At 37.3% G+C, this 12,474-nt stretch overlaps 1 protein-coding gene across 3 annotated transcripts; it reads left to right on the plus strand.

Annotated features, from left to right (window-relative positions):
• Positions 1-8,371: 8,371 nt before the first annotated feature.
• PRD3 (putative recombination initiation defects 3) lies at positions 8,372-12,089 on the plus strand. 3 transcript variants are annotated; one of them, XM_079038864.1, is made up of 12 exons: positions 8,372-8,573; positions 9,500-9,683; positions 9,790-9,937; positions 10,011-10,145; positions 10,254-10,348; positions 10,434-10,628; positions 10,716-10,781; positions 10,865-10,908; positions 11,024-11,174; positions 11,447-11,531; positions 11,620-11,743; positions 11,829-12,089. In XM_079038864.1, exons 1-11 carry the CDS (start codon positions 8,515-8,517, stop codon positions 11,724-11,726), a joined length of 1,269 nt encoding a protein of 422 aa, XP_078894990.1. In that variant the 5' UTR covers positions 8,372-8,514; the 3' UTR covers positions 11,727-11,743; positions 11,829-12,089. The 3 variants fall into 3 exon arrangements, with proteins under 3 accessions (XP_078894990.1, XP_078894991.1, XP_078894992.1); XM_079038865.1 differs by having other exon boundaries at positions 11,626-11,743; XM_079038866.1 differs by lacking the exon at positions 8,372-8,573 and adding an exon at positions 8,715-8,841.
• The last annotated feature ends 385 nt before the right edge of the window (positions 12,090-12,474 follow it).

Raw genomic sequence — 12,474 nt, forward strand, 5'->3', positions numbered from 1 at the left:
TGCTCCTGTCTTGGCAATTGGACAAGGAAAGGGAAAGAAGAGGAAGGCTTCGTCTAAGAACTATCGCAAGGTTAAAGCCCGAGATGGTGCCTCTTCTAGTGGGACCAAAGTTGATCCTGCTAAACCCTGCCCTAACCCGAAGGAGGCAGAGTGCCACCACTGCCATAAGATAGGACATTGGAAGAGAAGCTGCCCAGAGTACCTGCAAGCCATTAAGGAAGGAAAGATCAAGCCATCTTTCGCAGGTATATACACAATTAAATCTAACGATTCTAATCATGCTATTTCTTGGGTTCTTGATACTGGTTGTGGTTACCACATTTGCTCTAATGTGCAGGGACTAAGAAGAAGTAGGGATGTGTAGCAAGGAAGGATCAATCTAATCATGGGGAACAGAAGATCGTCACATGTGACCAAGATTGGAGTGTATTCTTTAGTGCTTAGGAATAGTTTATGTTTAGATTTGAACAATTGTTTCTATTCGCCAGAAATGGCTAGAAACATCATTTCATTTCATGGTTTGTTTAGACAAGGTTTTAGATTTTCTTTTAATAATGAGAATGGTTCTATTTTAGCTTATCTAAATGGTGTCTTTTATTTTGAAGCTATACCATATAATGGAATATATGAAACTGTTATGATTGTTGATAACTTAGGAAATGATGTTTAGAACATAGATTCTTCCAATAGTATGGATAGAGCATCCTTGTGGCACTGTCGTCTTGGACATGTCAACAAGAAACGCATATCCCAACTCCAAAAGGATGGAGTGTTGGAGTCATTCGACCTTAGGGAAGATGACACGTGCGATTCTTGGAAAGATGACTAAGTCACCCTTCACAAGTACGTGTGAAAGGGGTGAGGGTCTATTGGACCTAATACATACCGATGTATGTGGACCGTTTAGATCAACCACGAAGGATGGGAACCGCTTCTACGTGACTTTTACCGATGACTATAGTAGATATGGGTATATCTACTTAATCAAGCAAAAGTCAGAAACTTTTGAAAAGTTCAAAGAGTTCAAGAATAAAGTGGAGAATCAATTGGGCAGGAAAATCAAGATGCTTCGATCCGATCGAGGATGAGAGTACCTAAGTCTTGAATTCCACGATTATCTCAAGGAGTGTGGAATAGTTTCACAATTGACGCCACCTAGGACACCAAAATTGAATGGTGTGGCAGAAAGGCGTAATCGAACCTTATTGGATATGGTTTGCTCTATGATGAGTCGTGCTTCACTACCTATCTCTTTTTGGGGGTATGCCTTAGAGACTGCCGCCCATATCCTTAACCGAGTCCCTACTAAGAAGGTTGCCAAAACACCTAACGAGATGTGGACAGGGAAAGCTCCCTCGTTAGCACATATCAAGGTTTGGGGTTGCGAGGCTTTCGTAAGACGAGATACTCACGACAAGCTCAAACCTCATAGTGAGCGATGTATTTTCATCGACTACCCGCAGAAATCCTTTGGATATCTCTTCTATAGACCGAAGGACAATGTTGTCTTTGTTGCGAGGAGAGGAGTTTTCCGAGAGCGAGAAATCATAGGCCAAGGAGACAGTGGGAGGCAAATCAAACTTGAAGAGATTCAAGAGTCGATAGATGAAGGAACCTCTACCACTGGCACTCAACCCAAGGAGGAAACTCCGGTTGAACCGATTGACGAATCCTTACCTCTTAGACGTTCCGATAGAGTTAGAGTTCAACCCCAGTTTTATGGTTTTCATATTACTACCGAAGGGGACATGTATATTAGTGATGGTACACTAATAAATCTTGATGAACCTAATAGCTATAAGGAAGCCATGGCAGGACCGGAGTCTGCAAAATGGAAAGAGGCAATGGATAGCGAGATCCAATCCATGTATGATAACCAAGTTTGGAATTTGGTTGATAATGTGCCCGGACGTAAGACCGTTGGGTGCAAATGGATCTTCAAGAAGAAGACCGACGTGGATGGAAACGTACACACATATAAAGCGTGATTGGTCACGAAGGGCTTTACTCAAACTCCCGGAGTTGACTATGATGAGACCTTCTCACCAGTTGCGAAGATAAAATCTATTAGAGTAATGCTAGCGATTGCCGCATTTCATGATTATGAGATTTGGCAAATGGATGTCAAGACCGCTTTCCTTAACGGAAAGTTGGCTGAGGATGTTTACATGGCTCAGCCAGAGGGGTTTGTGGATCGGAAGCATCCGAATAGAGTGTGTAAGCTTGAGAAGTCCATTTATGGACTTAAGCAAGCGTCTCGCAGATGGAATCTTTGCTTTGATGAGCAAGTCAAAGAGTTTGGATTTGTACGAAGCGAAGATGAATCTTGTGTATATGTCAAAGCCAGTGGGAGTATAGTAAGATTCCTCGTTCTATATGTCGATGACATATTACTCATAGGAAACGACATCCCGACTCTGCAGGAAGTTAAGTCCTGGCTCGGGAAGTGCTTCGCTATGAAGGACCTCGGAGAGGCTTCTTACATTTTGGGAATAAGGATAGTAAGAGAGAGAAGTAAGAGACTAATTGGACTTAGTCAGAACACTTACTTAGAGAAGGTACTAAAACGTTTTAGTATGGAAAACTCGAAGAAGGGAGAATTACCGATACAAAGTAATGCCAAGTTGAGTAAGACTCAAAGTCTGAGTACCGAAGCTGAAATAGCAGAAATGAGCCGAGTACCATACGCTTCCGCAGTTGGCTCAATCATGTACGCTATGACTTGTACTCGCCCTGATGTAGCCTTTGCTTTGAGCATGGTTAGTAGATATCAAGGGAACCCTGGCAGAGCCCATTGGATTGCGGTGAAGAATATCCTTAAGTACCTTCGGAGGACGAAGGAATGGTTCTTAGTCCTCGGAGGGAGTGATGACTTGAAGGTGCGAGGGTATAGTGACGCCAGCTTTCAGACAGACAGAGACAACTACCGTTCGCAGTCGGGCTGGGTCTTTACCCTAAATGGAGGAGCAGTAACTTGGAAAAGTTCCAAGCAGGAAACCGTAGCTGATTCAACGTGCGAATCAGAGTACATTGCAGCAAGCAAAGCATCGAAGGAGGCAATATGGCTGAAGAACTTCATCGGTGATCTTGGAGTCGTACCTGCCATAAAGGAGCCCATGGAGATTTTCTGTGATAATGAAGGAGCGGTTGCCTTGACCAAGGAACCGAGGGATCATGGTAGATCTAGACATATCGACAGAAAATATCACTTTATTAGACATCGTGTAGAAGAAGGACAACTCGTAGTGAAGAGGATATCATCAGAAGATAACCCAGCAGATCCGCTTACGAAGGGACTGAGTAGGGTTAAGCACTTGCAGCATGCTAGGAGTATTGGGCTGAAGGATGATATTAGCATAGATTAGATAGTAGTAGAAACGTGTAATAGATAAATGTAATTAACATTTGATGATTAAATAAAGGAGTTTTATTTATGAGTAATGTTACTGTCTTATGTTAATTGTTTAACTATTGTTTCATTTTACATGTTTTGACTTCCAGAGTAATTGAATTTGTTAAGAATAATCGAATTATTCAAATTGTCCACAATCGTTCATATGTTGGAAGTAGATATGAATGAAGATTGTCGTGAATTGGTGCGTGGATTGTCTAAATGGTATTAGACATAGCAAAAGATTGCTGCGACATTCATGAGTGCTTATGAACTGGTTTTGAGCAATGGAACAAACCCGCGCTTGCTGGAATCACCTTATGGAATATGATATAAAAGGGTGATCGCAAGACGATAATATCATATAGTCTTAAAACCTAGATATATGGTTTGTTATTTGTTAATTGGTTGTACATTGATAATGCGAAAACGCACAGTAACTCGGTGTCATAAAACGCATTGTTGTCTATAGTTGATTAATGAATAAGTAAATGCATATAAGTCGAAGTTTATCTGTAACTTTTATCCTAAGAAGGTAAAAGCGATATCTCGGCCGCTCGATGATTTGATTTGACTTATGTGCCGGGCCCGGTCAGAACTGAATTGATGTGTTCGATTAAGTTCTATGTCAAATAAATCAGAGATCGAGAAACCTAAATGCTTGACTAATCATTCCATAGAATTGTCAGCATGATATCTAACAGAGGACTGTACGATCCCTTATCTAAAGGACAAGATTGATTAGATCAGAGTTTGACAGCATCTTTGAGAGCTACGATTGCAAATCGAATTGTACTTGTGCATATAGTTACTAGACTTATCCAAGTGGGAGACTGTTGGAATAGTGTCTAAGGCTGCAACTATATTAGGCAAGTATTTGACCCGATTGTGCATGGTCCTTTTGGGTTGCCTTCACCATAGCAACTTGATAGGATGATTTATTAAGAGAGAATAAATATTATTAATATATTATGAGAATAATATAAAGAATAATAATATTGTTATTTGATTAATATAAGTCATAAATTAATTAGTATTAATTTGGTGACTTAAAGAGATTAATTAAATAAGAGGGTATAAACTGTCAATTGTTTGATAGTTACACTTTAGACTGTAAATCCTTATTGGATAGGGGTTGGACGAATTCTAGAGCTAAGGATAGCTCAAAATCGTCCAAGGCTATCTATGGTAAGGATATGGATTGCTTTAAGAGAAGATTATCCAACTAGGGTTTAAGTTGTAATCCTTAAGGAGTCTACAAGTATAAATAGACCCCATGGCTTATGGAAATCGGAACCTCATTGAGAATAGAGAACCCCTGGCCGATTTCCTCCTAGCCTCTCTCTCTCCCAAATCATCTTCTTTGCTATTTGGTGTTTGTAAGCCATTAGAGGAGTGACAATTGTGACTCTAGAGCTCCAAGACAACAAGATCAAACAAGAGAATCAAAGGTATGCTTCTAGATCTGATTTTGTATTGTTTTATACCTAATTAGTTGTTAGAAGTCTTGGATTCAAAGCATGTTTAATTAGAAAGCCTAGATCCAAGCATTAGGGTTTTGCATGCGCACATAGGAAAGTTCTTATGGCGAAAACCCATCAAATATGAACATCCAAGGTATTATCCTAATCTAGCATACAAAACAATGAATATAACAAGATAGAATACATACCTCTTTGATGTAGAATGTCCTCATGAAGATTAAGTGCCTAGTGCCCCAAGTGTGACACCTCAAATGGCTCACACAACATCAATTGCACTTGGAAGACTTAGAGAGAAACACCACACTTTATGAAAATCGGCTAGCCCTTTCTATCACCCTTAGTGGCTGATTTTTCCAAGAGTATGATCTTTATATAGTTGTTACAATTAGGGTAAACCCTAATTGTCATGGCTTTCCATTTCCTTGGATCCATGGGTTCAAATATACCATGGAGCATCATATGGGTTTAGCCCAACTTGATAATCCATTGAGCATTAGCCCACTATACTAGTATGGATGATTTACACAATCAACCCATATATTTAATTAGTCTTCTTTTGATCACTTAATTAATTCTAGATTAATTCTTGATCAATACTAATTAAATAATCTTATTAATATATTATAACTTATAATATATTAACAAACCTTAAGTGTTATTTCTCTCATTATAGTCTATCCAAATGCATGATGCCATGCAACCCAAATGGACCATGCTGGGTCGGGTCAAGTTTTACCAATTATGGTTATGGACTTAGACATTATTCCAACAAATATGCACACATCAAAAGAATGAGAAAGCTTTGAGATTGATACCTTCAAAAGATGCACCACCCACAGGGAAGCTCAGATCTAAGGCTTAGACTCAAACTCTGTTCTCTTCAAGGCTCTTTCTTCACTCAAAGAATCCCATAAGAACACTTAGAAGCGTACAAATGGCCACTCAAGCTAAGAGAACGCAAATTTGGGTTTTGAGAGGGTTGAAGACTGGAAATGGTGGCTAGAAATGAGGCCATCATGTTCCTTAAATAAGGACTCACCCCACAATTAGGGTTTTCATTCTAAGCCTAGTACGCCCATCGTACCCTCTGTTACGCCCAAATGCACGTCGGATGAAGAAGTTATGATTTTTTAACGGATTTCCTGTCCCGATCTGTTAAAAATAATAATATTAAAATAAAAGTCAAAATTAGACGACGAAGTCTAAACGAAAGTTGTAGAGCATAATTTTACCTACGCGTGCATATAAAGAACGTCGAAAACGGAGCCCGTATGCGAAAGTTATGGATTTTAGAAGATTAGGGCTCATTTTCCGAGGAATCTCGCATGGATAAGCCTTATCCGGAAGAGCCACGTCACCTCGCATGAACAGTAGCCGCGTGTCATGCACCTGTCGCCTTCTGATTTGTCTGAGCAGTGGCCCAATCCCCGTCCGACGTGCTGTTGTCTCCGTGTCCTTCCGAGCCTTGCTGGCCCCTCGCATGCGAAGCCACCCGGAGCCTCTCGCTGCTGCCACGCGCCTCGCTCCTGCTGCTGCCACTGAGCTGCTTCGCTGCTGACTCACTTCCTTCTCGTCCAACCTTCGGACCCTATAAAAGGGAGGCTGCGAGACTTCCCGGGTAGAATCCGAAATTTGCCACTTTTCACCCATTTTTCATCCTTTTTATCAATTTGACTTCCCCCGAAGCCCCGATATCATTTCTAAAGCCCGAAATACGTTCCGAAGTTCCCGAAGACCCGGAAAAATTTATCTTTTCGGTTTTGAAGTCCGACCTTTCGCAGAGCCCGGTTTCTCAATAAAACTCCCGGTTTTATTAGAAACAATCGTTTTAGGAAACGAATTGCTGCCCGATTTTCATCAAAACATGTGAGTGTGTAGTTACTTTCAATTTACACATAGATATGAAGTATTTACCTTAAAATACGTGTTATGTGTAAATATGTTAATTTTTTATTTGAGGTGATTGTTGAATTGATGTTTTATACAAGTTTTAAACTGTATATGTATTTTATCTACAAATATGTTGGGTAAAACATGGGTAGACAAAATAGTCGGTGGGTGTTAAAATGATGAGAGGCCTTGGTGTCAGTGTTGTTGTTGTTGTTATTGGTGAAATCGTCTAACGGAGTATAGATGACGACCACGGACCTTTCTAGACAGTCCAGTGGTACACTAGCAGGTTCGCAACTTGTAGGTGTTGATGAACTAAATGTCCATTGGTGTACTCCAATCCCCCACATGGTTGCCTTTAGGACATTTATTGCTAAGGAACCCCCTTAGTAGTAGTGTCCATCCCGATGATGATCCTTAGGATAGGTCCCTTATGATAGGTGTTTAGGGACGTAATGTGAGGATAACGGGAACGGGTAATCGGGTTATTGTTGGTTGATGAAATTAATAAACTATTTATTGTGAGTTGAAAACCCTATGTGCTCACCAGGCTCCCAAACCTGACCCACTCAGTTTTATGTATTACAGGTAGTGGCGCTCGAGCATAGTTGTGATGTATTAAGATGAGGGATTACGGATATAGGCTTGTAGATATGAAATAATGTAGTAAGGCTTATATTGTATTGTTTATACTTATGTACTGTATCGAACATGACATCCCGAGTCTTTTAATGAAATACATTTATAAGGAAATGCTTTTGATAAATCTTTGTCATATTATTGTTTTAGGACAAACTCCGCAACTCTTTTATTAAAAGGTTACTCTGATTTTGAAATAAAGTATAAACAAAACCGGTCTTTTCTAGTCGTGAATTTGGAGATGTCACACGGATGGATCGAGAATCTAGACCGATGAGCCTCCTCCATCAAAATACGTCGAGCTCCGCTTGTATAAGGCACCCAAATCCACCCATGGAAAATCATAAGCCCCCGACTGTCCGTCCCAAACTCGAAAATCTACCCGATCACCCGCTCTCTCTTACGGTTCTTTGGTCTCACTGCGACAATATAAGGGGTGGTTGGATGTAGTAAAGAGTGTGATGATATTTTCACCGGATGAGGAAAGAAAGATTATGCATCGTATAATGTTTTTAAAAAATAAAATAAGAAAATGATGTTTTTTTTATAAATTGTGTTGATCGGAAAAGATGATCGACAAATTGATGATAACCGAAAAAGATTAAAGTGACTATATATATATATATATATATATATATATATATATATATATATATATATATATATATATATCTTAGTTTAACATAATTCAAAGGTAAATATATAAAATGACTGAATATATATTAAACAATAAATATAAATTTAATTGTATTTTTTAAACATGTAGACTGGTTAGCCTACAACCAATAATTAAAATACTAATTGTTGAATAATAAATATAAATTTTACAGTAAATCTATAATAATAATAATAATAATAATAATAATAATAATAATAATAATAAAACTTGTTACCGCACAAATGATTTACGAACACAAATATAACCCCACTTATCAAAAGTCACACCAGTAACTTTGGAGGTTTACGCATATCTGTGAAATAAGAAAGGGGTGTTGGACCGTTGGTAAATCAAAACCTCATCGATAACTTTTCTTCGAATTCAGAACGAACATCGATCAACGGGACATCTGGTTAGTAAAACCTTGCATTGATTGATTTGAAATCAAGACGATGAAGATAAATAAGGCCTGTGATCTCAGCTCAATTTCTGTTCTTCCTCCTCACTCAAGGTTCATTTCCGTATTTACAGCTGAAAATGTCCGTTATTCTGCATGCATCTTATCTAATTAGTGTCGTATATTCTTCAGTGAGCTAAATTTGTGTGCGTTTTAGTTACGAACTGATAATCAAACGAATATTATGTTTTCGTCTATGTGTAGCAAAATTGTGCGCTTTCTGCGATGAATTAAATTTGAAATGCATCATGCTTAATCTGTACCTTTTGCGAAGAATTGGGACTTATATTTATATATTTCATCTACAGAGTGTGTGCGAATGGTATAATACTGATTTTATGTGCTAAGTTGCATGTTTTGTAATGATCTGGATTTTGATACGTCTATCATTGTTCTGTGATATTTGACTTCATATCTGTTCTTAAAGCCGATTTTGTGTTTTTGGTCAAATAATGATTTTAGATGTACATAACTGATCTCCGCTGTATCTATGATTGAAACTAAACGATCCTGTGATGGAATTGTGCTTGTTTCGTTGATCAACTGATTATGTTGGCTTGTTAGGTTGAAATAGGTACTATTTTTAGTTAAAATTTTCTGTGTCAATTGTGATAGATGGATATTGACTTTCAGAATGCTCAAATGTGTGTCTTAGTGAAGAACTGAACTTAAATGTAGTGTGAAATGTTGAAGATCTTTGTTCTAACTTCTGGTCATCCAACACACATTATCTTTGACTTGTATGTGATTGTTGCTGTTTATAAGTGAGATGCCTGTGTGTGTTTTAGCTGCATCTGTTCATATCTCTTAAAAGAACTGATATTTAAGTGCATGCAATTGAGTATCCGTCTGTGTCATTGAGAAGAATTTTCTTTTATGGTTGTGTGAGGTGTAAGAACTGAGAATTGGAATCTTCATGACTTTTTTTTTCTTGTCTGCTTACTTTTTTGTGTTTAATTTGGTGTTGTTATGAAATTTAGAAGGCGATCAAGTGTATCATGTAGCCAACCAGAGATGTCCACAACTTTTAGGCAAAGCCAAGCATCATCATCACAAAAGCAGCGGTCACAGCAATCGTTTTCTCAGGGAATTTCATCTCAACCTAATGCTATTTTCTCTCAATTCTCACAGAATTCTCAAGATGAGACATTAACAAATGACCAGGTTTAACTGAAAGCTTTTTTGGATCATATATTCATGTTCTTAAAGTATCCCCTAACATACTTTCACATGTTTTGTTTTATGAATGTTACCTTATTTTGCTTTGTAGTTGGTTTTTTCTCAAGAAAGAGAGAATTCTGTGAAAAGATTTTCATGCCTACCCCCAGTCAACCACACACGAGAAGAAAGTCAAATGCCATTATCAAGATCCTCCACAGGTCTAATCCGTAAATGGGGTTCTATTTCAGAGCAAAGAGGTAAGTTTTCTTGAAGTGTACACTTTGCTTTGAGCTTTTATGGTTTTCTTGATGTTTTGAAATGAATGAACAGGTCAGATGAGTGATGAGCTTGAACACAGGATAGGAACAATAGAAAGTTCACTAAACAGGTTTGGGTTGATGCTGGAATCTCTTCAGACAGATGTAATGCATGTCAATAAAGGATCAAAAGAATTAACCATGGATAGTAAGTACATCTATCTCATAAAAAGAAAGAAAAAAAAATTCAAAATTCTTGTACTATGATTGTAACTGATATTTTGACATTTATCTCCTTATTTTTGTTTACATTCAGTGGATAGCATACGCCAGAAATTGATTGCACACGACAACTCCTTGCAGACAATTGAAAACTCTCTACAGATGATTGTCAACTCCCTTCAGATAATTGTGAGAATACCTTATATTCTCCCATAATTTTGTTAACATCTATATTGAGTCATATTTTCTAACTCAGTTGAATTACCATAACCAGAGCAAAGAGCAAGAAGATGTAAAATCTAGTCTTCATGGAGAACTGAAGTCACTTTCTGTTAAGCTCAATCAAGATAAATGTCACCAGAACTCACAAGAGATTTCAGTCTTGCTCTCTGGTTTAGAAGAAAAGATTGGAGTGTTCATACTGAACTTACATAATAACCTCTCAAAATCCTTCACTAATGAAATTCAGGTATGCATTTTTTATTAAGAGGCAAAGAAGTCCACATATTTTCAGATGTGCAATAATTTTATGAATGATGTCTGTTTACTTATACAGGCAGTGGCATGCAAGCTTAAAGCACTAGACCAAAAGAATCCAACACCTGCCCTTCTCCCACCAAAGGTATTATAGTGTATAACATATAGCTGTTAGCGTTATAGAGGGCAATATAGTCTTTTTTTTAAACATTTGATGTCCAAATGCAGGCTGTCAGTTTTTGTGCCAATCCTCAAGGAATAGCCCCAAAGAAGTATGTCTATTTCTAGTGTATCAATATTCTGCTTATCTTAGTAATACTGCAAAATTTGTATAATCATGGAATGAAGTAACAATTTTTTATTTTATTATTTTATTATTTTTTACAGTCCAGCAGTGCCTTTAAAGGTCCAAATGGGGACTCGGATTCCCAAGGTAGAAATGGGCACCTGGAACTCGGTAAAACGTGAAAAGGCTGCTCTCACAGATAGAGATTACAGCAAGGGGCATAAACACAGCAGAGTATCTCAGACTCAACTGGTATTTTCTGTTTCTTTTTGCTGAAAAAATGAAATGCTACCACACATATGCTATATATTAATGTGAATATGTATATTTATGCATGTACTACAGACTTAGATACATATGTGTATTTGTCCATATTAGATAAACATACATACATACACAAACACACATCTGTATATAAACGTGTGACTAAAGTAACTGACTACTACTTCAATAACAGACAATAATTAACATTAACTCAAAGATAAATCAGCTTACTCAACAATGGTTTAATAATATTGATGTAGGAAAGAGAATGGAGTGTTGTGATTGAATCTGATGAAGATAGTGATGGAGGTTTCACATTCTTGTCCAAGGAAAAGGAAACAACAGGTGTTAATTATTTCTGGGTCATTGTATTTGATTTAATTAATAAAAGGATTGTTTAGAATCATGAGTCATGAGTTTAATTTTTGATAAGATGTAGGAAGCTATTTGATGGAAAAAGCAAAGGAAGAAACTCAACGTATTCTAAGGAAAGCAAGGAGAAGAAAGAGAAAACAATGCAATACAATTATCATTAACTGAGCATGAACATGAACATGGTCAGTTTAATTAATTAATTAAGTCATAATCATATAATATAAGTTGCCTGTTTTTTATTAGAAGAGATGGTTTTATTTGTTGCAGGTATAAATAAATGGGATTGATATTGATAATAAGTACAGGTACAGATACGTGGGTTAAGGTTAAACTCATGCAAGCATGATATTGAATATTGATATGGTATAGTATAGTTATAGTATACAGTTTACATCATGCAAGTTTTGTTTATGTTAAAACTTAAAATTGTTTTTGTAAGTAAAGTTTTGTAATAAGCAAATTAATAGCCTAATTCTGTAACTTCCAGTTCCAGTATATAAATATAAATAGTGTGATTTTATTCACCAACCCTAATGCCTACAATCTACATCATGTACATCTGTTGGTGTTGGGTATGAATATGATTGGGGCTTTTAACGTGATGTCTCTTCGGGTCTCTATTGGTATCCTCATAATTGATATTTTTTAGGTGCCCCACCCCACATGAGCGTCTTGTTCCCAAATTATGGTCCATATGCTATTGGATATTTAGTTTGGTTGTCAATTAATGTCATATGAATAGTATAGGTCCCTTCTGCCTCAACTTTTTGTAATTGGTAATCATCATTCATCACCCATCACATACAAGAAGACAAATAGTCGTACGTCCCGTGAATGTGGTTTTTACGGACTTGTCATATATAGTATATATTGGATGGAAGTTAAATTTAAGAATTTACATTCTATTCAACAG

The sequence above is a fragment of the Lactuca serriola genome, chromosome 4 (genome assembly GCF_051521515.1).
Source record: "Lactuca serriola cultivar US96UC23 chromosome 4, Lser_US96UC23_V15, whole genome shotgun sequence".
NCBI classification, from domain to species: Eukaryota; Viridiplantae; Streptophyta; class Magnoliopsida; order Asterales; family Asteraceae; genus Lactuca; species Lactuca serriola.

Bases quoted from the DNA above. Each gene is read 5' to 3' on its own strand.
- PRD3 (XM_079038864.1), top strand. From the start codon at position 8,515: ATGAAGATAAATAAGGCCTGTGATCTCAGCTCAATTTCTGTTCTTCCT. The intron at 9,684-9,789 runs GTTTAACTGAAA...TTTGCTTTGTAG, and splicing joins AGACATTAACAAATGACCAG to TTGGTTTTTTCTCAAGAAAG. The intron at 10,909-11,023 runs GTATGTCTATTT...TATTTTTTACAG, and splicing joins CAAGGAATAGCCCCAAAGAA to TCCAGCAGTGCCTTTAAAGG.